Here is a 21,281-nt window from a genome sequence, read left to right on the forward strand (position 1 = left end):
GTAGGCTGAAGCATCTGGTTGTAGAAGGTTGAGAAACCAACCAGAAACCTACAAGGATCAGGCCTGGGACCTGGTCTTCCTCAGCACCTTTTTCCAGTGTAGGAACATTGGAAATTTATCTCCAGATATGTAGCACAGCACAGAAATGATTATTATTGATGATTCCTTTATGTGAGGATATGTGCTATGTAATTATGAAAGAAGAGTAATTTTTTATGGTCTTATTATTTTATTAATCTTCACTAGCTCATAAAAAGCAAATCTGTTTTAAAGTGTCATTGTCCTGTATAAAAAAAAAAAGCAGTACTATATCTAGTTTCTAAAACAAGTCTCTAATACCTTTTATATTTCTTTACTTTTGCATATCAAAGCAGCTATGCCTGGAAGTGAGTGTTCTGTGTTTTTTGTTATTATTTCCATAGGTCAGTTGAGTTTAAGCATATTGGATTCTTGGCACTTTTTCCCCCCATTCCTTCCAACTTTGGAATTTGAAAGACCAGGGGGGGAAACTGCTGCAGTGTTTAAGTCATTCTGAGTATCACTAATGTAGTCCACGTAGATGGAAATCACCTTGCCCATTGCACAGGTCTGCTGTTTTCTGTCAAGGCCACATATTTAACATGGAAGTCAAATGGGCACTTTGCTCCCTTTGGTGCCATTCCAAAGAAACATACTTGGGTGCAGGGATGTTCCTAATGCTTCTATCTAGAACTCAAATTTTCTCATAGAAGTCTCAGAAAATAGTGGGAAGTACGAGCCTCCTATTGTGGGCCCTATGTGTGGTTATAGTGCTATGTTAAGTGATGAGTGCAAGGACCTCCCTTCTGGGATAGAACCCATCCCCTTACATCTAAGAGGATGGTCCTTTCAGAAGCCCAAAGGGAAAGCAAGGCTGGCTTCGCCCATTCTCATTCTACGTGCTCTGTAATTTTCATGGTGGTTGTTTCTCCCGCTACTCCATTATGCCACAGCTTGTGTAAATAGTCATGGCTTTAAGCAAAGGAGCCAGATTGTGCCTGCACAAAAGTGGCAACACATAGATATCATTGTTGGTACCCCTGGAAGGCCTGCATGGCTTTACTGATGTCTGAAAGTTTTGGTGTCCTCTGGCCTGCATGGATGACCAAAACAGTAGATCTTACTGACACCTCTGATTTCTGTCTAGCTGAAGGAATTTGCCAACTTTGACTTTGATGTCTGGAGGAAGAAGTATATGCGTTGGATGAATCACAAAAAGTCTCGGGTGATGGATTTCTTCCGGCGCATTGACAAGGACCAGGATGGGAAGATAACTCGTCAGGAGTTCATCGATGGCATTTTAGCATCCAGTGAGTCTAGTTGTAATTCAAACGTGGTCCCACCTGGATTCCTTGGACTTAACTTTGTGGAAGCTGTGATATTCTGGCTAAACAATCTTTGTGAAGTTAAAGTTATAGTTTTGGAGAGAAAGTAATGTAACTGCTTACTAAAAGTGGTCTATCATTTTGAAGGGGAAAAGAATCTTATCTAATTGTGGATTTACAAAGTGGATCTGTTTGATACATTGGGGCAAGAAAAACATGTTTGAAGTGTTGATAAAGAGCAGCTTTTGTAGAGGAGGTTCTAAGTAATATGTTTAAAAAAAATGTAAGTTTTCATAAAAAGCAGTTTCTTACATCTGTATAAAAGCTTACAAAGCATCCTAGAAGGTCTGTAAGTTGGCCACCCAAGGGACTGTAACAAACTGGTCAGTGTACAAAGGTGGTCAGCCCCCGGAACGAGGCCTGCTGTACTGACACACACATGTGGCACGTGTCCAGTCTGAAAATTAGGTCAACTTGAGGCAGTCAGTGTAGGGAGATGGTCAGCTATGTGCTACCGTATGTGATCTGCTTTTTCAGCAGAAGAAATAATTGAGACATAAAATAGTTAAGTGACTTGCCAGGATTACAAAGCGCTTCTCACAGCCACATAACTAAACATGGAGTGGTCTGGAAGGCCCGTGTATGGAGGTGATAGTTGAGCTAAGATGCAGCCGTGTGAAAACTTACGGGAAGAGCTAGAGGCAGGGGGTGCAGAAGATGCAGAAGTTCACTCTGAGAAGAGAGTGAACCTGCCACTTTTCAGGGATGGAAAGATGAACGTGGCTGAAGTGTCATGAACAAGGAAAAGAGTGGATGTCACTGTTCTGAAACTATCTGAATATCCAATCCTAGTAGAGTGGATCAGCAAGTTCTTGAGTGGTATATCTAAAACGTGAACTGCTGCTTTCTTTTTTTTTTTTTATTGCACAGGGGTGGAGTAATCTATAAGCAAAAACACCAAAAAAGTAATTGAGCAGTGTCAGGAGGCTGTATTTTAGGGTGATTTTTGTCTTCTTTATAATTTTATCTCCTAGCTTTTCTAAAGCAGACGTGTGTTTGCTTTTCAGGAGAAATCAAGTCTTAAATTTTTTTCCCCCTTTTATGAAGTATGTATGTAGCCACCAACCAAATAAGCAAACCTCTGAGTTAATCTTTCAAATGTGATTCCTTTTCTCCAGAGTTCCCCACCACCAAGCTAGAGATGACTGCTGTGGCTGACATTTTTGACCGAGATGGAGATGGCTACATTGATTACTATGAATTTGTGGCTGCTCTGCATCCCAATAAGGATGCTTACCGCCCAACAACCGATGCAGATAAAATTGAAGATGAGGTATAGGAAATAATTGTATTTTGAGTACATTTGACCATGGATTCATATGGTCCTGAATTTAGGGGGGTGTGGGTGTAGTTAGCATATTAGCCCTTTGACTTATGTATTAGGAGGTGACTATTTGGAGTTCTGTTCTGGGATCTCCTTTTGGATAGCATTTCAAAGAGCCCCAGAGGAACTCTAGCTATTGAGTTCTACCTTGGTCTAGATTAATCGCTCAAGTGAGTCATGTCTGTGTGGTACACTGAAGTTTACAGATAACCTTTCCAGGGTATCATACTCATCCTGATTCAGCCATGTCGCTTAGGATGAACTTGTCTCAGTCCTAAGTGTCCTACCTCAGATCCAGGGAAATGGTCTTCAAAAGTAGCATTTAAGGGGTAATTGTTAAGATGGTGTGTGCCCGCTACACTTTCTGCCTGGTTAAAAATAGTATCATGTTGGCTCACGCCTGTAATCCTAGCTCTTTGGGTGACTGAGATGGGTGAATATTGCTTGAGCCCAGGAGTTAAGAGATCAGCCTGAGGAAGAGTGAACCCCGTCTCTACTGAAAATAGAAAAATTAGCTAGGCATTGTGGTGGGTACCAGTACCCCCAACTACTTGGGAGGCTGAGGCAGGAGAATCACTTGAGCCCAAGAGTGTGAGATTGCTGTGAGCTACGATGCCATAGCACTCTACCCAAGGAGACAGAGCGAGACTCTATCTCAAAAAAAAAAAAAAAAAAGAAAGAAAGAAAAAGAAAAGGAAAATAGTATCACATTGAAACTAGCAAATTCATTATTATCACGTTCATTGATAAAAGGTCTTGGAGAGGCAATGGGGCAGTTCTTGGAAGTGGCCTTGGTACACACCAGGTCTGACATCCGAGAAATCCCAGGCTCCTAGATTGAAAGTGAGATCAGTTCCTAATTTACTTTTTTGCATAATTTGTTAGTCATTTCATTCTGATGCTTGTATATTAGCACTTTTCTCTGAAGGAATTTTGAAGCAGGATAGAAGAACGTGTTATATAGTTACTTAGGAAATTCTTTCAAGCCTTTTTTTCTCAGTGTCTCAATTATTTCTCCCAGTAAGAATAATGTGTATTAATTTGAAACAAAATAAATACATATGTCAAGGCGGAAGTGCCTAAAAATGAATAATGATTAGGTTCTCTGTTTATATGTAAAAATTTTTTTGACCAGGCACAGTGGCTCACACCTGTTATCCTAGCACTCTGGGAGGCTAAGGCAGAAGGATTGCTTGAGCTCAGAAATTCAAGACCAGCCTGAGCAAGAGGGAACCCCATCTCTACTAAAAATGGAAAAAGTTGGGTGGGCGTTCTGGTGGGCACCTAAAGTCTTAATGGCTCTGGAGTCTGAGGCAGGAGGATTGCTTGAGCATATGAGTTTGAGGTTGCTGTGAGCTAGGCTGACACCATGACACTATCCTAAGCAATACAGTAAGACTCTTGTCTTAAGAAAAAATAAAATTTCTGCTTCTTTGGATAGGAAATCTTTTTCTACACTTTTCTTTTTGTTCACAATCAATAGGTCACGAGACAAGTGGCTCAGTGCAAATGTGCAAAAAGGTTTCAAGTGGAACAAATCGGAGAGAATAAATACCGGGTAAGGAAGCATCCTTTGTGGTGGCTATTTCTCATTTGTGGCCCAAATAGTCTGCTGGATGATCCTGCCTTCTTGCTCCTGATGTTCATAAGCCCAGAGCTCATAGAACTTGAGATGTGATCCCTCTCTGGCCCTCATCTCTACAGAGTCCAAACGTCAGGTGTCCTGTTCATCTGAAAATTAGTACCATATCTAGACCATAGCTTTTACTCAAATTCTAAGACAGGAAACATTTCAGAGCTGTCACTTCACTGCTAACCAAAGTCCTTTGGGAGATGAAGGCATCTTTGGAAACAGTTATATCTAATGACTGACCACTCACCCCAGTGAGCTGGTCCTCATGAGGCTGAGTGGCTGCCAGGCCAGAGAGGGCTGGGGCAACTGTGAGATACATTTAGCAGCTCATGAGGATTGTCTTAATGTCCTAAGAAATATCTGAGGCTGGCAAAGAAGATGTAGATGGCCATGTTAAATTGCATAGTGTGTACACTGAGGGAGAAACACAGGAAATCCAGGTTCTCACAGGACGTCAGAAATGTCCTCCCAGTACAGCAGATCTGCACCATGGTACGCTTCACTGAGGAGCACTGGGCAGAGTGCCTTGAATCTAACCTAGGACATTTAGTTAATACAGCCCCAGGTAGCCTCATGCTTGCTTGTTGAGTTCTGCTTTCAACTACCTATGAGAGAAATGAGTTAACAACATAGAGTGGGAAGTTAGGCCTTTTTAATTTATAAAACCACACCCTTGTGGCAGGAGCTTGATAAGAATGCGTTTAATATGTATGTCACTCTGCCAGAAGACTGGTAATGTGATGTTATGATTTTCATTCCTTAGTGTTAATTTGACAAAATGTTCTCTTTTTTTCCCCTCCATTTTCTCCATCCTTTATTCTTATTGTCTGTAGTTCTTCCTCGGCAACCAGGTACAGTGTGCCTTGCAATGTTCTCCTTCTCAGTGGATGTGGTCTGTGTAGCTAATGCTGCCTGTTCTTTGCTGTGGGGAGAGGATGTAATCTGAAGCATGCCTGGGTCACATCAGGTTGCCTTACCAAATGGAGAAACTGCTAACAGGGCCAGTATTGCAAAGCTATCCTAGCAGTAAAATGATATAAATTATTTTTTTCTAAAAGGAGATGCATTTTTCTGTTTAAAATCAGATTGGCTGAAGGTGATGATATTATGCCAGACTGAGTTATAAGTGATAGGGTTCAGAGGAAACTGAGGCATCGGTTATCAATCCTTTCTACTTCTAAGAAAAAACCTGGTTGGCCAGGCTCAGTGGCTCACACCTGTAATCCTAGTACTCTGGGAGGCTGAGGCGGGTGGATTGCTTAATAAGCTCAGAAGCACAAGACCAACCTGAGCAAGAGCAAGACCCTGTCTCTACTAAAAATTGAAAAACTGGCTCAGCACCCATAGCTCAGTGGGTAGGGAGCCAGCCACATACACCGAGTCTGGCGAGTTCAAACCTGGCCCGGGCCTGCCAAACAACAATGACAACTACAACAAAAAAATATTTGGGTGTTGTGGTGGGCTCCTGTAGTTCCAGCTACTTGGGAGGCTGAGGCAAGAGAATCACTGAAGACCAAAGAGTTTGAGGTTGCTCTGAGGTGTAACGCCACAGCACTCTACTGAGGGCAACATAATGAGACTCTGTCTCTAAATAAATAATAAGTAAAAATCAAAAAACTTGCTAAGCATTGTGGTGGATGCCTGTAGTCCCAGCTACTTGGGAGACTGAGGCAAGAGGATCTCCTAAGCCCAGGAGTTTGAGGTTGCTGTGAGCTATGATTCTGTGGCACTCTAGCCTGACTCAACAGAGTGAGGCTCTGTCTCAAAAAATAAATACATGAAATAAAATAACTTGGTCTTTTGTTGGAAGTTAGTTATTTGACAGTATAGTTCTAATTTATACCAGAACCTTTTTGAAAGTTAACACAAATTTTGTAACATACACTAAGTTAAAAATTCCTGATATACTTTAGTACGTTCTGTTTAAATATCTTCTCGGTGTTTACTGTTATTTACACTTGTATTTTGTAATTATAAAGTATCTGTAAGTGTAGTGTGGAAATCATAATTGGCTGTGTTTGCTGATTACAGCCTGAAGTTTGCTGATTACGGCCAATTGGCCAAAATCTAATGGGATCGCCTTTTGGGGTTTTGTCTTTAGACTGACAAAAAAGATTGGATGCTTTGACTCCATTTGGTAACGCTAACCTTTCAAATCTTTTTTGAGGGCTCTGGTGTCCTGTATCTTCACATGTGGAAGGAAGTTGCATGAGTAAAATCTGTCTCTCTGATATGAAATTAGAAGCACTGAGAGTTGATTTGAGGTCCTCTAACAATGTTAAGTTCCAGGCACTGGAATAGTCACTAACTACAGTAACGTTCTGGGCCCGCCAGAAGAACAGAGGATAGAAAAAAACTAAAGATGAACAGTTAAATGGGCTGTCAAAAATGCCCATTCTATAAGAACACTTGGTATGCCTGTTTGCTAATGACTTACATGTAGGTACTAAGGTACCTTTAAAGGGTACTGACACCCTCTCACTGCTTTATTAACCAGGGGAGGATCAGGTGAGTTTGTTCTAATGTTGGGAACAGAATTACAAAGTTTGTTTTATACCCAAGGTACCTGAGGCCTAAAAGATTACATGCCTCCTGTCATATAGTAAATGTCAGAGCCACAGCAAGAACCAAGTCTGGGTAACGGGTTTTCCCTTTAAGGGGAGAGAACAGTGGTTACTGCCCCTACGACTGTTGTACTGAGTTCTTTGCTGCACTGGCAACCCTCTTCTACCAGGTGTACACAGGTCTCCCTTTTTAGAGCTGTCGGAACCCCCTCCACCACTTGTTACTCTGACCTCAACTTCCCCAGCTACTCTGGCTCCTGGCTTGGGTCAAACCTCATTTTCCCCATAGCTGAAAAGAAACAAGTTAGAATCTTTCAAATAGCACTTCAGTGAGAAATTAAGGAAAGTAATGATGAAATAAATGGAGTGATAAATTATAAGATACAGTGTTTCAAGAATAAAGCCCTCCCAGAATCCCTTCCTGATTCACACAGGTGTACATGCCCTGCCTCTCCTCGCCCATCCAGAGAAAGCCCTGTACAGTGACGCAGGTCGCTGTTCTTGGGTCTAGGGGGATCCTCCATTCCTCCCAGAACCTGCTCCCAGGGGGCCTCCTGTTCTCCTTGGGCCAGCTTCTAAGGGGCTCCCATAGAGGCCAGCAGGGCAGTTTCCTCCCCAGGATAGTTCTTCCCTCACAACTCCTGGTTCAGTGCTGCTTCTATACGCCACGTTGTTGCTATAGTCACTTTGTATAGAACCATTAAAATGGTACCAGATGAAAGATGTGGGACTATTTTTATTTTTAAAGTAAAGGTCTGGGGTGGGATGGAATACAATATTGTTCAGTTGCCTTGCCCACACACATAGTGCATTTGAGTCACAGCAGCTAAGGAATATAAGAATTCCCAAAGATATTAATTTTGAGAGAGGATGGTTATGTGGCCTCAAACAGCCTTTCTTGCATTTTCAGTTGTTGTGCCTTGTTTCAAAGTTATGATTCTCGTTTATAACTTTGAAAATCCTAATTAAGTAATTAAATAGTCCCTTCTCCCCAATCCCCATGCCCCAGGAACATTTCTCCTTGAATTAAACAATTAGAAATTCTCTCTCTCCAACCAAATGTTTGATGTTTGTTTTGGAATCTCAGCTCACTTTTCTTACCTCTTCCTTTTAGGAAGAGGATAATTTATGCAACAAAAAACTCCAAATGTTAAGAGAGGACTGGGAAGTAAGAATGTTAGACAAGAAAAAAAGGGAAAAGTAAATATCAGAAAGACGCTTATTTTAACATCCAAAATAAATACTGAATACTATTTATAATCAGGAGATTAAATTTTTATGGTTTTTTTTTTTTTTTTTGGCCGGGGCTGGGTTTGAACCCGCCACCTCCAGCATATGGGACTGGCGCCCTACTCCTTGAGCCACAGGCACCACCCAGGAGATTAAATTTTTAATTTAGTCAACTAAATTTTAGTATAAATACTGTCTAATCAATTGTTCAGCTGAAGTAACATTTTTGCTTGTGTCACTGCATTTAGAGAATACTTAAGGCTTATTTTTGAAAACCTGTTGTTGAAAATCACATTTTCTTCTAAGCTTGTAATAATGATTCTCTGCAAGGGTTTCTTACAGCTTGAAACAGTATTTGCTATTTTCCATTTCAGTTTTGAGCACACTGTATTCAGAAGTTGACACCCACCACCTTTCTTTTAGGAAAGCAAATTAGCATAACAAAAAAATTAGAGTTTTAATTTGGCCAGAATCTATTAAAAAAAAAAAAGTGAGCTAACACACTTTGCCCATCCTCCTCGCTTTTGGTACAGGGTATGGCTATAAAAGTTAACTTTATCCCTGTAGAAAGCTTTTCCTTGTTTTTAATCATTTAGAGAAAAACGTAAAAATGAAAACTAGCGGAGTTTAAAGTTCTCCCAAAGCTACTGGATTACCATTGCTATCTGAATACAGTCTGCTTTAGAATAAATATATAGGTCTGCTTTTAGTGTACTTATTAATTAAATTTCCACTTGATTCTACAGTTTGGGGATTCCCAGCAGTTGCGGCTGGTCCGTATTCTGCGCAGCACAGTGATGGTTCGAGTTGGTGGAGGATGGATGGCCTTGGATGAATTTTTAGTGAAAAATGATCCCTGCCGAGGTAAGGAACCGTCATGATTGTGAATCTTGTGTTGGGTGCCCCGTCACCACTGATCTTTCGTACTTACAGAAAGTATCAGCACAGGGTGGGGGGCTGTCTTACATTTTTTTGTTAGCTGCCCAGGTATCATCTCACTAGCTCAGGTTAGAACTTGGGGGAGCCAGAGTAGACCAGGGAGAAAAAGCTGGAAAGGTTGATCCTGTTTAAACAGTTGAAAAAGAACGCAGTGATGGGAACTAAGAATGTAGTAGTGCTACCCAAAAGTTTCTATTTGGGGCATTAAATTAATACTAGCCTGACAAAACCCTTTAAGTTCCTCTCAGTGCCTCATATCCTTTGCTTACAATTCTTGTGACTGAAACTGAGGGAGGCTGTTGGGCCTTTCCCATAGAAGGAGGGACTGGTGACCCTCCCCCCCCTTGACCAGGAGAAGGATAAAGGACACCTACCAGTGAGCCCAGACACTTGTAAGTCAGATGGCTGCCTGCGCAAGACCACAGGGTGTCTTTCTGCTAAGCGTGAAAAAGCTGGCCCACCAGCCCAAAGGGGAAAGAACACCCTCTGTATAATATGAGCACAAGTGGAGGCACATGTGTGAAGGCTGCACGAGGCAGAGATAACCAAGTCTAGATGGCAAACCCTCTTCAGCTGTGTCCTTTCCTTTTTCCTGTTAGCAAAGCTGCATGTGGGTGTATAGAAGGCTCCCCTGTTGTCTGCCAATTTGTCTTTCTTGACTAGTTTCTGCATTTCCTGCTCTGTCTTGTTTCTTTGTGTTTACATATTTTTTATTCTAGTTCACCATCCTGGGAGTAAAATAAAGCGCTCTGATTCCAGCTCTTCGATTTCCAGTCAGTCTCCCATAGGTTGGCTTCTAAGCTTTGTCCCTCTTCCCACACCCTAGCCTGTTGAGAATGGCTTCGCTTCTTAAACTATTAACACCTCTTGGCTCTGTGATCTGCTGCCTTCTTGAATGCTTGAAATAGCTGAACTGTAGCTTTTCTACTTACTTTAAGTTAATGGGGTATAAACTCCTGTTGAGACAGTATTCATGGAATTTGTTCTATTTATTTAACAAATGCTTGTATAGCCTTATGTGCTGTACACAATTATAATTACATATAACACATTACTGGCTTATGGCTACTCTATGAATTATAGATACTATTAGCTCCATTTTATAGTATAGGAAGTCAAGACATAGAAAGTATAAGTAACTTGTCCCAAAACAAATAACTAGTAAATGATGGAGACAGGAGGTCAAGGCCCCTTGACCAGGAGAAGGATAAAGGACACTTACCAGTGAGCCCAGATACTTCTAAGTCAGATGGCTGCCTGGGCAAGACCACAGGGCAATCTGGCTTTAGAGTATGTGCTCCTAACTACCCTGCTGTGTGTCTCAGAGGCTGACATATCTCCTTTCTGTGTGTATATTATTGGTTCACTTGCTTAATTAAATTATTAAGATTTATTTATAAACCTAGCAGAAATAAATGTTTATAGTATAGTTATATAACTTCTTTGGAAGTGGGTTACAGTTATTCTGAAACATTTAGTAAGGACAGAGCTAAAGGAAACATTTCTCACATGAATTCAGACGTGCTCATAAATATTATGGTTCCTCCCATTGTAACTCATTCTGAGTTTACTCCAGTGAACCTGAGTCAAAGCTAAGCAGTAATAATTTTTATTAGAAGTTCCTTTTTTAAAGAATAGATTATTTTGGGCCGGGCACAGTGGCTCACACCTGTAATCCTACCACTCTGGGAGGACAAGGCAGGTGGATTGCCTGAGCTAACAGGTTCAAGACCAGCCTGAGCAAGAGCGAGACCCCATCTCTAAAAAATAGCCAGGCCTATGGCAGGCGTCTGTAGTCCTAGCTACACAGGAGGCAAGAGGATAGTTTGAGCCCAAGAGTTTGAGGTTGCTGTGAGCTATGACGCCATGGGACTCTACTGAGGTTGACAAAAGTGAGACTCTGCCTCAAAAAAATAAAAAATAAAAAAGAATAGATAATTTTGAAAATACTTTTCTAATAAAAACTTGAACTCAGGGGGCGGCGGCCTGTGACTCAAAGGAGTAGGGCGCCAGCCCCATATACCGGAGGTGGCGAGTTCAAACCTGGCCCTGGCCAAAAACTGCAAAAAAAAAAAAAAGAAAGAAGAAAAACTTGGGCAGGTTTAATTGGTTTTGAGAATTTAATTATAGATGAAAGTCCTTGATTTAAAAGTCTTTTTCTATTGTTTTAAATAGGGGACAATTTATATTATTTTAACTTAATAAAACAACATCATTCCTTTCTAAATCTATTAATAAGGTCTTATTTTTCCTATTCTGTCTGATTAGACTGAAAAAAAGCAAATACTGCATGTGGCATTTTGGAACTCTCAGTTGCCTGTTTATTTGCTGCCTGCTCTTTTATGATAGCATTGTGCTGCTGGCCAAAGAGAGCACTGCTTGCTTTGTCCTTATCTTAAAATCTAAAAATTGGAACCCTAAGGAAATGGGGAGGGCCATAGCTGTTTCCTGTGGAAATAGCCTTTTCAGCATCCCTTGGAACAAACATCCCTTCAGCATCCCCAAGGTAAGACTATCTCCGGGAATGCTGTCCTGGAACTCAGTAATCGTCTTCATCCATTGACTATGGGGTAGAAAAGTCCACAGCAGTGATAGATTCCTTAACTCTACCAGTGTTGGGCAGGACAAGCTATTTCTTTTTTTTTTTTTTTTTTGGTAGAGGCACAGTCTCACTTTATCGCCCTCGGTAGAGTGCCGTGGCCTCACACGGCTCACAGCAACCCCCAACTCCTGGGCTTAAGCGATTCTCTTGCCTCAGCCTCCCGAGTAGCTGGGACTACAGGCGCCCACCACAACGCCCGGCTATTTTTTTTGTTGCAGTTTGGCCGGGGCTGGGCTTGAACCCACCACCCTCGGTATATGGGGCCGGCACCCTACTCACTGAGCCACAGGCGCCGCCCCCAGGACAAGCTATTTCTAATCAAATAAAAAATAGTGCTAAGAAAAAAAAAAATAGTGCTAGGGTCGATTGTAGTAAGTGAGTTGGAAGGGTATGGATATCAAAAAGAGAAAGAAGTTAGTTGACACTATCAAGGGTTCTGTGTGCACCGCTTAGGGAAGATTGTGTATTTATTCATTTTGTTATATTTGAGGACACTACAGAGTTTATGACAAGCTTCTTAATGTCAGGGTACGCTGTCATTTGTTATCTCTATCTCTATTTATTAACACAGATGTTTTTAAAGATGAAAAATATCTTAAACTGAATGTTGTTTTAGCCAAATAAAAAAGGTGAAAATATTCTGACTAGTTCTTTTACTACCAAAATCAGAGATTTCAGTTTCTGAATTTATCCATGGCAAAGGAAATCAAGATTTTTTTTAATTTAGGTGGAGATTAAAACAGCGCTCTTGCCTAAAGAATGGGTGATTCTGTACCTAGGATACTATATATATGTTTTTGAGCTTGGGACTCAAAATAAGTGAAGATCTAGAAAACTTCACTTAGGAAGATTTAAAAGACATAGAAATTTTGCAAAGAACTGATTCTTTTTTCTTTTTGAGACAGAGTCTCACTTTGTTACCCTTAGTACTGAGTGCCATGGTGTCATAGCTCACAGCAACCTCAAACTCTTGGACTCAAGTGATCCTCTTGCTTCAGTTTTTCATTTTTAGTAGACACCGGTCTCTTGTTCAGTCTGGTCTTGAACTCCTGAGCTCAAGCAATTCACCCGTCTTGGCCTCCCAGAGTGCTAGGATTATACACATGAGTCACCGAGCCTGGCCAATAGAACTGATTTTTTTCAAACTGTTGTAAACAGTTGAAATATATATATATATAACATAAAGCTTGCCATTTTTAAGTGTTTCCACAGAGCTCTTTTCATCTTGTAAAACCAAAACTCTGTACCTATTGAAAGCTTAGAACTGAATTTTAATTAACATGCTTGCTCCAGCCAATGTCAGGTGGCCAGCATAACTCCCTCAGATAACAATGGCTCTTTGGTGGTTGAGAAGACTGAACTTAAGACAGCTCCCATAGCTCAGTGAGTAGTGTGCCAGCCACATACACCGAGGCTGACGGGTTTGAACTCGGCCCAGGCCAGCTAAACAACAATGACAACTGCAACAACAAAAAATAATAGCCAGGTGTTGTGGCAGGCACCTATAGTCCCAGCTACTTGGGAGGCTGAGGCAGGAGACTCGCTTAAGCTCAAGATTTTGAAGTTGCTGTGAGCTGTGACGCCATGGCACTCTACCCAGGGCGACATAGTAAGTAAGACTATCACAAAAAAAAAAGAAAATGAACTTAAAATGTTTGCCATCCAGGTCTGGTCCTGTGGGTTCAGAGATAGGATTGTTCCCTCATCATTCTTTTCATTAGGGAAAAATCTCAGAATAGTCAAACAGGTACTAGGAATATTCTTTGTTATTAATTTTAGGAACGTAATACCCAGAGTTAGGGAAATACACTAGAACCTCCATAGTTGACCACCTCCTTAAGTTGACTTAATTTTCATAGACCGGACATGCACTACATAATGCAGTGCAGTAGGCCCAGTTCCTTAAAGGTGACCACCTCTGAATGTTGATCAATTTATTACAGTCCCTTTTTTTTTTGAGATAGTGTCTCTCTGTTGACCCAGGCTGGAGTACTGTGCAACTTCAAACTCTTGGGCATGAGAGATCCTCTTGCCTCAGCTTCCCAAGTAGCTGGGACTACAGGTGCCTGCCACAATGCTCAGCTAGTTTTTTTCTATTTTATTTTTTCAGAGAGACAGGGTCTTGCTCTTGCTCAGGCTGGTCTCAAACTCCTGAGATCAAGTAATCTACCTATCTTGACCTCCAAGAGTGCTCAGTTTACAGGCATGAGCCACTGTACCTGGCCAATCAAATACATGTGGAAGATACCATCTTAAAGCTAAGCTGTATTCTTTTACTGCAGGACTTCTTAGTACCTATAAAATGCTAATTGCATGAAGGCCCTTCTAAGGTAGAAAATGTAGAGTACAGTGTTTACCACCTTTTGTAGGAAAGCCCTCGAAAACCTCAGTTTGGGAAATTCTGATGTAACCACTGAAAGGCCAGGCAAGGATTCTGAGCTGTTTAGAGATACCAGATTTTTATTTAGAAATTAATTCTGCAGAATGAGTGAGGGTTGGGTGGGTAATGAGATGGGGAGGAGATGCTGCAGGGAACACTTAAGTGTAAGAGGGTGTGGAGAGGTTCGGGGAGTCAAGAGGCATTAGAGGGGAGAGTCAGTAGACTGAACCGTCATCTAGAAGGAGGAACCTACGTCAGCTCCCAGGTTTCCAGCTCCTGTCAGATCTAATCAGTTATTGGATGTAACTCCCGACATCCAGAAGGCAGGTCTGCATTGTGAATATACAGAGTGTGCCAAAAAAAAATATGTATACACACTTTAAGCAAAGAAAAGACTATTAAAATAGTAGTACTCAGGTCACATTTGACTTCTACAATTACAAGAGATACAAGATAACAAACACTATTGGTATATATTGAGTGTTGTAAATTTTTTTTTTTTTTTTTTTTTTGTAGAGACAGAGTCTCACTGTACTGCCCTCCGGTAGAGTGCTGTGGCGTCACACGGCTCACAGCAACCTCTGACTCTTGGGCTTACGCGATTCTCTTGCCTCAGCCGCCCGAGTAGCTGGGACTACAGGTGCCCGCCACAGCGCCCGGCTATTTTTTTGTTGCAGTTTGTCTGGGGCCAGGTTTGAACCCGCCACCCTCGGTATATGGGGCCGGTGCCCTATTCACTGAGCCACAGGAGCCGCGTAATTTTAATATAATTTTTTTCTTTGTTAAGAAACATGTTCACATTTTTTTGGCACTGTCCATACTGGCACTCAAGTCCCAGGTAGAGGAGCTTACCACCAGCCTAAGAAGGAAAATGAAACTGGACAGATCCAGGGAACATCTATGTTTAAGGAGGAGGAAGGGAGGAAGGAGAAGCAAGAGACCATGTCCGTGAAGCTGAGGGAGGAGTGTTTCTCCAAGAAGAGCGCAGTGACCCTCCATGTGTAAATTGTAGTAGCAAGATGTTTTTACCTGATAGTTACAAGGTGTTTCTCCTGCATGCACATGTGTGTACACGCACCTAGTAATACAGGGTGTGGCCAGAGTGAAGCAAATTGAATATACTCGCATTTTTTTGCAGAGTATACTTTGATATAACATTTTGGAGATCACTTGGTATGTATCAACCTTGGCACATGGTTGCCATACCTCCAGTGACATGTTTTTACCTTAAGTGTGCATCCTTTCTTTCCAGCAAATCTAATTGTAGAAAATTATCCTAAGGAAATAATTGTGTGCAGCAGTAGCTCACACCTGTAATCCTACCACTCTTGGGAGCTGAGGCGGGTAGATTGCCTGAGCTCATGAGTTTTAAGACTAGCCCGAGCCAGAGCAAGATCTCATTTCTAAAAAAAAAAAAAAAAAAATCGTGCTGCCTTGTGGTGGGTTCCTATAGTCCCGGCTACTTGGGAGGCTAAGGCAAGAGAATCGCTAAAACCCAGGAGTTTGAGGTTTTTACGAGCTGTGACACCATGGTACTCTACCTAGGGTTACAAAGTGAGAGTCTTATCTCAAACAAAAAAAGAAATATTGTGGATGTATGCAAAAAGGTTTCACATATTATCATAGCACCAGATGCAATGCTTAAAATTTTTAAATAAAAATGCAACATTGGACTGGTTAAGTGAATTGATGTCCATGTGATGAAATAATACTTTGCAGCTAGTTGAATTTTGATGTGACATGCATACAGCATGGAGGAAAGTTCCTTGATTTTTTTTTCTTTAATTAAAAATACAGGTACAGATGTACAAAGTAATAACGACTCACTGACATCTTAATAGTGGTGTCTCCTAGGTTGTGAGATTAAGCAGCTTTTACTGTTTTTTTCCTGTATATTTCAGCCTTTCCACAATTTAAAAAACATTCCCTCCTGAGTAGAGGTTATTGGTGACCTTTGCTAGAGAAATTTTCTGAGTGGTCTGAGGGGAGGCGTGGAGACAGCTAGTGCAGATGGTGAGCTAGGCTAGGAACAGCTGGAGTATGGGGACGAAAGAACAGCTCAGGTGGAAGACGTGGGGTCTAGTCCCAGCTCCGCCACAGCCCTGTTTGACTTCAGCCTCTGTGCACATTTCAGTTCCTTTGCTGTAACATGGGGATGCTAATGACAGTCAAGCACAGTGTTGCATGTGATCATACTTTGTAAATTGCACAGTACATAGGGAACAGGATATTACCATTACACTATTACAGATAGCCATCTCTAAAACATTTAAAATGTCACTGCCCTCAACTGAGATGCCATTCCAAACTTGTATCACTCTGTTGTGTTCTGGCAGTTTGCTTAGAAGTAAACTGTTAAATGTTTGCCAGGGTCAAAGCACACCTCTGAAGTTGTTTATGGCTCAGGGCCACAAATAGCTCTTTTGGGGATACCACCACGTGTCCAAATCCTCAGCTGATTAAATGATTCTCATTCAGCAATGTTGCTTCTGCATCACTGTTCTGGGGACTTTAACAAGCACAAAACAAATAAATGTTAGGTCAGGACTCCAACAAGTTATTAGGGATGTGAAGCCTTACTAAAGTACCCAAGATAGTGCTGAAGGGAATTCTCTCTTCTCTAGGAGTCTTTAGTTATGCAGACAGAAAAGTGTTGAAATTTGGAAAATGAGTAGAGAACCAAGGGCCAAGGAATGAACATTGAAGTGCATGTTTTTTGGGGGGCCTGGGAAGGAAGGAAACACTGGGTCATGGAAGGAAACAGCTTAGCATTTCAGGGACCATTGTCACAGAAGATCTCGACAAGCAGGGCTCTTAGAGTCGGGTCATCCTGATCACCTTTCATGAGCCTGAGGAGACGGAACCCCAGAACAGGAAGGATCCTGATTAGCCACAGAGCTTGGACTTTACAGGTTTAACGCAGAGGTTTTAGTACCCAAGCTTTTAACCTGACACTTTGATAAATTATTTCAGCATGTGACATATTGAGAAGAATTTGAATTTGATTTAGGAATTTGTAACCTCTGTGCAACCTGTTTTAAAATCCCTTCTACCAAGATTTCTCCAGTTCCTGAGGGATATATGGGGTAGAAAGAGAAAGCAGGCCAGTTACATAAGTCTTCTAGATTTATGCTTTCTGACCAAAGTAAAAAATCTAATGTGGAAAGAATGACAAAGATTTTGTTCCTAAAGGTCTCCTTTTCCCAGGCTTCCCCAGGGGTCTCATTTGTTTAGCTCTATCTAATACATTCCCAAAAGGGAACAGTTTACAGGGCATGAGGAATTAGAGGGTTACTGTAGGATGTAATCTCTTGCAGTTGGTAGTGTTCTAAGGACGTATTCCAGAGGAATTACTTCTCTTTTTTTTTTTTTTTTTTTTTTTTTTTGAGACAGAGTCTCACTTTGTTGCCCTCAGTAGAGCACTGTGGCATCACAGCTCACAACAACCTCAAATTCTTGGGCTTAAGCAATTCTCTTGCCTCAGCCTCCCAAGGAGCTGGGACTACAGGGACCCACCACAGTGCTGGGCTATAAAGTTTCGGTCTGGCTCAGGCTGTTCTCAAACTCATGAGCTGAGGCAATCCACTGCGCCCAGCCTCCAGAGGAATTATTTCTTTTAAATAAGTAATGTCTTTTGCATTGAACATTTTTATTGGCTTTAAATGGGACCTTTGCAGATTTACGTTTCACATTTTGGTCATACAGCTCTAGGAGGACTGGCACTGTCGCCCTTCAGTGCTATTGCCACATTCTTTTCACCTTGATGTCCCCCGTACGTGCAGCTGCCCCTTCAGCTTCTCTCTGCTTTCAGTTTTTGACTTAACATTCTCACTGGCAAGGTTGCGCCTGGTGTTGATCTTTCTCTGTCTCCCTCCCCCACGTGTTTACTTCTGATTGATTCTATCCTGGTCTTTTTACTGGCCTGAGTCCCTGGACCCCTTTCTTTAGGACTGGCTACATTCAAATAGAAGACGCTGAATTTCAGCATGCTGGTTTTTTTCTATTTTATTACCATGCATTCTGTAGAAGCTGAGCAAAAAAGTACACATGTACTATGAGAGAGAAAAGCAGGGTTTTGATTTAACTTCAGAGGTGTGAAGTGTTGCATCTGCATTACCTTGAGCGATCACAGCATGCTTTACCCCAGGACAGTGGCACAGCAAGATCATGACAGCAGCATGGGATGGTACTTTGTGCACAGAGACTTACTTACTTATAGCAAATCAAGAGGCTTATTAGTTGATGTGTCTGCCATAGGTAAGAATCTTGACAAGGTGGATGTGTCGTGAATTTATCTCTATTTTTAAAGAACCTACAAATGGTAGTATTAAGCCCGTAACTCGTGTAACTGTTATCATGGGGTCAAGCAGCTGTATGGGCATTAAAGATATATTTTTAAGACTAGCTGATATAGTACATGTGTTTATTTCTTTATTTAGCACGAGGTAGAACAAACATCGAACTCAGAGAGAAATTCATCCTACCAGAGGGGGCATCCCAGGGAATGACCCCTTTTCGATCACGAGGCCGAAGGTCCAAGCCATCTTCCCGAGCAGCTTCCCCAACTCGCTCCAGCTCCAGTGCTAGTCAGAGTAACCACAGCTGCACGTCTGTGCCCTCTTCTCCAGCCACCCCAGCCAGTGGCACCAAGGTATGTACGTACTGACCTCTTCTATGGCCTTCCTCCTCCTTTCTCTGTTTCCAGATGTTCATCATTTGATGGAGCCTCTGAAAAATGACAATGAGGAGAAGAATCTGGAAACATACCCCAGGGCTGCTGAGGTCTCGTCAATACACAGATACCTGACCTTTAAGATAACTACAAAAAACATTTATTAAAATAATTTACTCAGGCTGGTTAAGTCAGAACTCTTTCTTTCCTTTTATTCTCAGTTTGAGTTTGAGCCCATGCTGAGTTGCTACTTTTGAAAATCCAGGCACTGTCTGTGTTACTAAAGCTGGCAGATAAGTCTGATGTTTTAGTGGTTTATGTGTGAAGAATGCTGTTGCCTTTCTACCCCTCAACCTGTTGGACAGATGTACATTTTATTTTGTTTTCTGTTTCTTTACAATTTAGTATTTTCTTTTCTTTTTTTTTTTTTCTGAACCAAATTTGTTCCCTTTCTGTTCCATTTTCAATTGTTCCCGTCCTTCCCTTTGGATTTCCGTTTCACAGACTCCACTTCAGTTCTCCCGCTGTTATGACAAACCCTGGTTGGTAAACAGTAAAGCTGGCACCCCTATGAGGGACAGCCATTCTCCTGACCTCCAGCTGCTCGGCCCCGAGGTAGAGTATGGCTTTGCTGACTAAGGACACGATCCAGACAAGGCCCTCGCTGATGAACTTGACCAGCTCTTCTTCTTGACACGAGTCCCTGCTCTCTCCCTGGTGCTTGCTGACACAGCTGATTCATCTAGTCAGGCATTTTCAGGGGTTTCTAACTCGATTTACCAAAATTGGAGATAAATAAGAGATGCCTAAAACTAGATTGTTTAATAACTTTATAACTGTCTTTAGCGTAATACTTGTTCAGGATTGGTAAGCAGTGGCCATTCCTGGCAGTTTGTGTTATTGATATCATTTATAATCAGGCTTCTTGGCATCTCTACATGTCAGATACACGAGTTATGAACACTTGAAATTTAACTCTGGTGCATGTTCCACAATGTTTTGTCTTTGCTTAGAACTTGAGTGGTTGGTACCACCTCCCCTGAGACATGCCCAGGATGGTTGGTATTGCCACGCTGGTCCCAGGCATGGGTGCTGCCTACTTCAGCCAAGCACAGTATCAGTGAACACTGCTCTGTGGCTCAGATTTCTTTTTCTAAATTTCTAGGCACTTGGCTTTCTGTAGCCTTGATTTGAATACACATGCCAGCAATTAAGCATGTTCAAGTATAAACATTAAAATGCCTAAACACTTTTGGAAGAGCGACAGTGTTTCAGAAATAAAACGTGGACTAAAAATGGCTTGTCTGATAGCAGTACAATTTGCATTCTAGCTCCCAGGAAGCACTGGGTTCTTGTGCCTCAAAAGACAGTCTTGCCTCGAGTCATGTAAAGCCTCAGCCACAGAAACCAGAGGCACAGGAAGCCACTGCCTGTGAATGAACTGTGCTTTGGGATTCATCCCGCTCCAGGCTAAAGCTCCAGTGCAGAAATGTATCTGGTTTAGAAAATGGTCTGGGGACCAACTGTCGCTAAACCCCAAGACTCACCCTGCTTATCTTGCTTTTCTTCTTCCTTAATGACTCCAGTTTTGTGAAAATCTCAAAAGTTCTAAAATTTTAAATGTTTATTTATAAAGTACAAATTCTTATACAATTCCGATAAATCGCCCTTTTTGTTTTGTCTTAAGATTTTCTCTTTCATTTTATTTCATTTTGGGGTTTCATCTTTCCTTACTTATTTTGGTGTTCGTAGCCAGGCCCTGTCCTGACTTGGAATTCTAGCTGGAGTCTTCACCAGTCTTCTGAAACTGGTGATCTTCCTCCTGTCTGGCCAGGGGGGTCTGTGCTTGATTGTTCATCACTTTCTACTGATTTTGTTTTTTCTTGTTGTTGTTTTTTTTGTTTGTTTGTTTGTTTGTTTTGTTATTGGCCTGGGCTGGGTTTGAACCCACCACCTCTGGCATATGGAACCAGTGCCCTACTCCTTGAGCCACAGGTGCCGCCCTGCTTTTGCTTTTTCTTTATAAATTAAAGAAATAATACAACAAACAATGAGATGGGTGGCCTTACTCTTCTATGTGTGTAACCATTTAAAGGTCCTGGAAAACAATTTACACAACTGATATCAAAGAAAAATCGGAATAGCAAGCTGTGGCATGAGTGATATTTAAAAGAGATATAAAATATTTTTTCTCTTCCAAATGAAGTCTACTATCTTAAAAAACAAAACACTCAAATAGACAATGCTTGTATAGAACCTACTGGTGGCAGTAATAGTATATAATATCCGGTTTGGGAAGTGCTTCTACACATCATTTATTCAACAAGTTTTTATTGAGTCCACCTGCTGTGCCAGACAGTTTTAGGTACTGAGGATGTGAAAGTGAACAAAACAAAGTCCCAGCTTTTATGGAATTTACTCTTTAATGCGAGAGAACAGGCAGAAAACAACCATATCATATGCCAGGCATTGATAAGTACTGTGCAAAAAATGAAGCCAGGGAAGAGAATAGCGATTTATAAGCAGTGTCGTTG

The 21,281-nt window shown here is 41.5% G+C and overlaps 1 protein-coding gene across 11 annotated transcripts in view; it reads left to right on the forward strand.

Moving 5' to 3' along the window:
• The window catches only part of MACF1 (microtubule actin crosslinking factor 1), a 401,452-nt gene that overhangs the window by 376,438 nt on the left and 3,733 nt on the right, over nt 1-21,281 (forward strand). For 6 of the 11 annotated variants that reach the window (XM_053575600.1, XM_053575601.1, XM_053575603.1 and 3 more), the window contains 8 exons: nt 1,166-1,328; nt 2,522-2,676; nt 4,211-4,285; nt 5,194-5,211; nt 8,901-9,018; nt 9,813-9,881; nt 18,515-18,726; nt 19,252-19,362. In XM_053575600.1, the coding sequence (XP_053431575.1) occupies nt 1,166-1,328; nt 2,522-2,676; nt 4,211-4,285; nt 5,194-5,211; nt 8,901-9,018; nt 9,813-9,881; nt 18,515-18,726; nt 19,252-19,362 (921 nt within the window). The remainder of the gene's footprint in view (nt 1-1,165; nt 1,329-2,521; nt 2,677-4,210; nt 4,286-5,193; nt 5,212-8,900; nt 9,019-9,812; nt 9,882-18,514; nt 18,727-19,251; nt 19,363-21,281) is intronic. The other 5 variants (XM_053575606.1, XM_053575608.1, XM_053575609.1 and 2 more) reach the window with 1 other exon arrangement.

The sequence above is a fragment of the Nycticebus coucang genome, chromosome 22 (assembly GCF_027406575.1).
Source record: "Nycticebus coucang isolate mNycCou1 chromosome 22, mNycCou1.pri, whole genome shotgun sequence".
In the NCBI taxonomy this organism is placed as follows: Eukaryota; Metazoa; Chordata; class Mammalia; order Primates; family Lorisidae; genus Nycticebus; species Nycticebus coucang.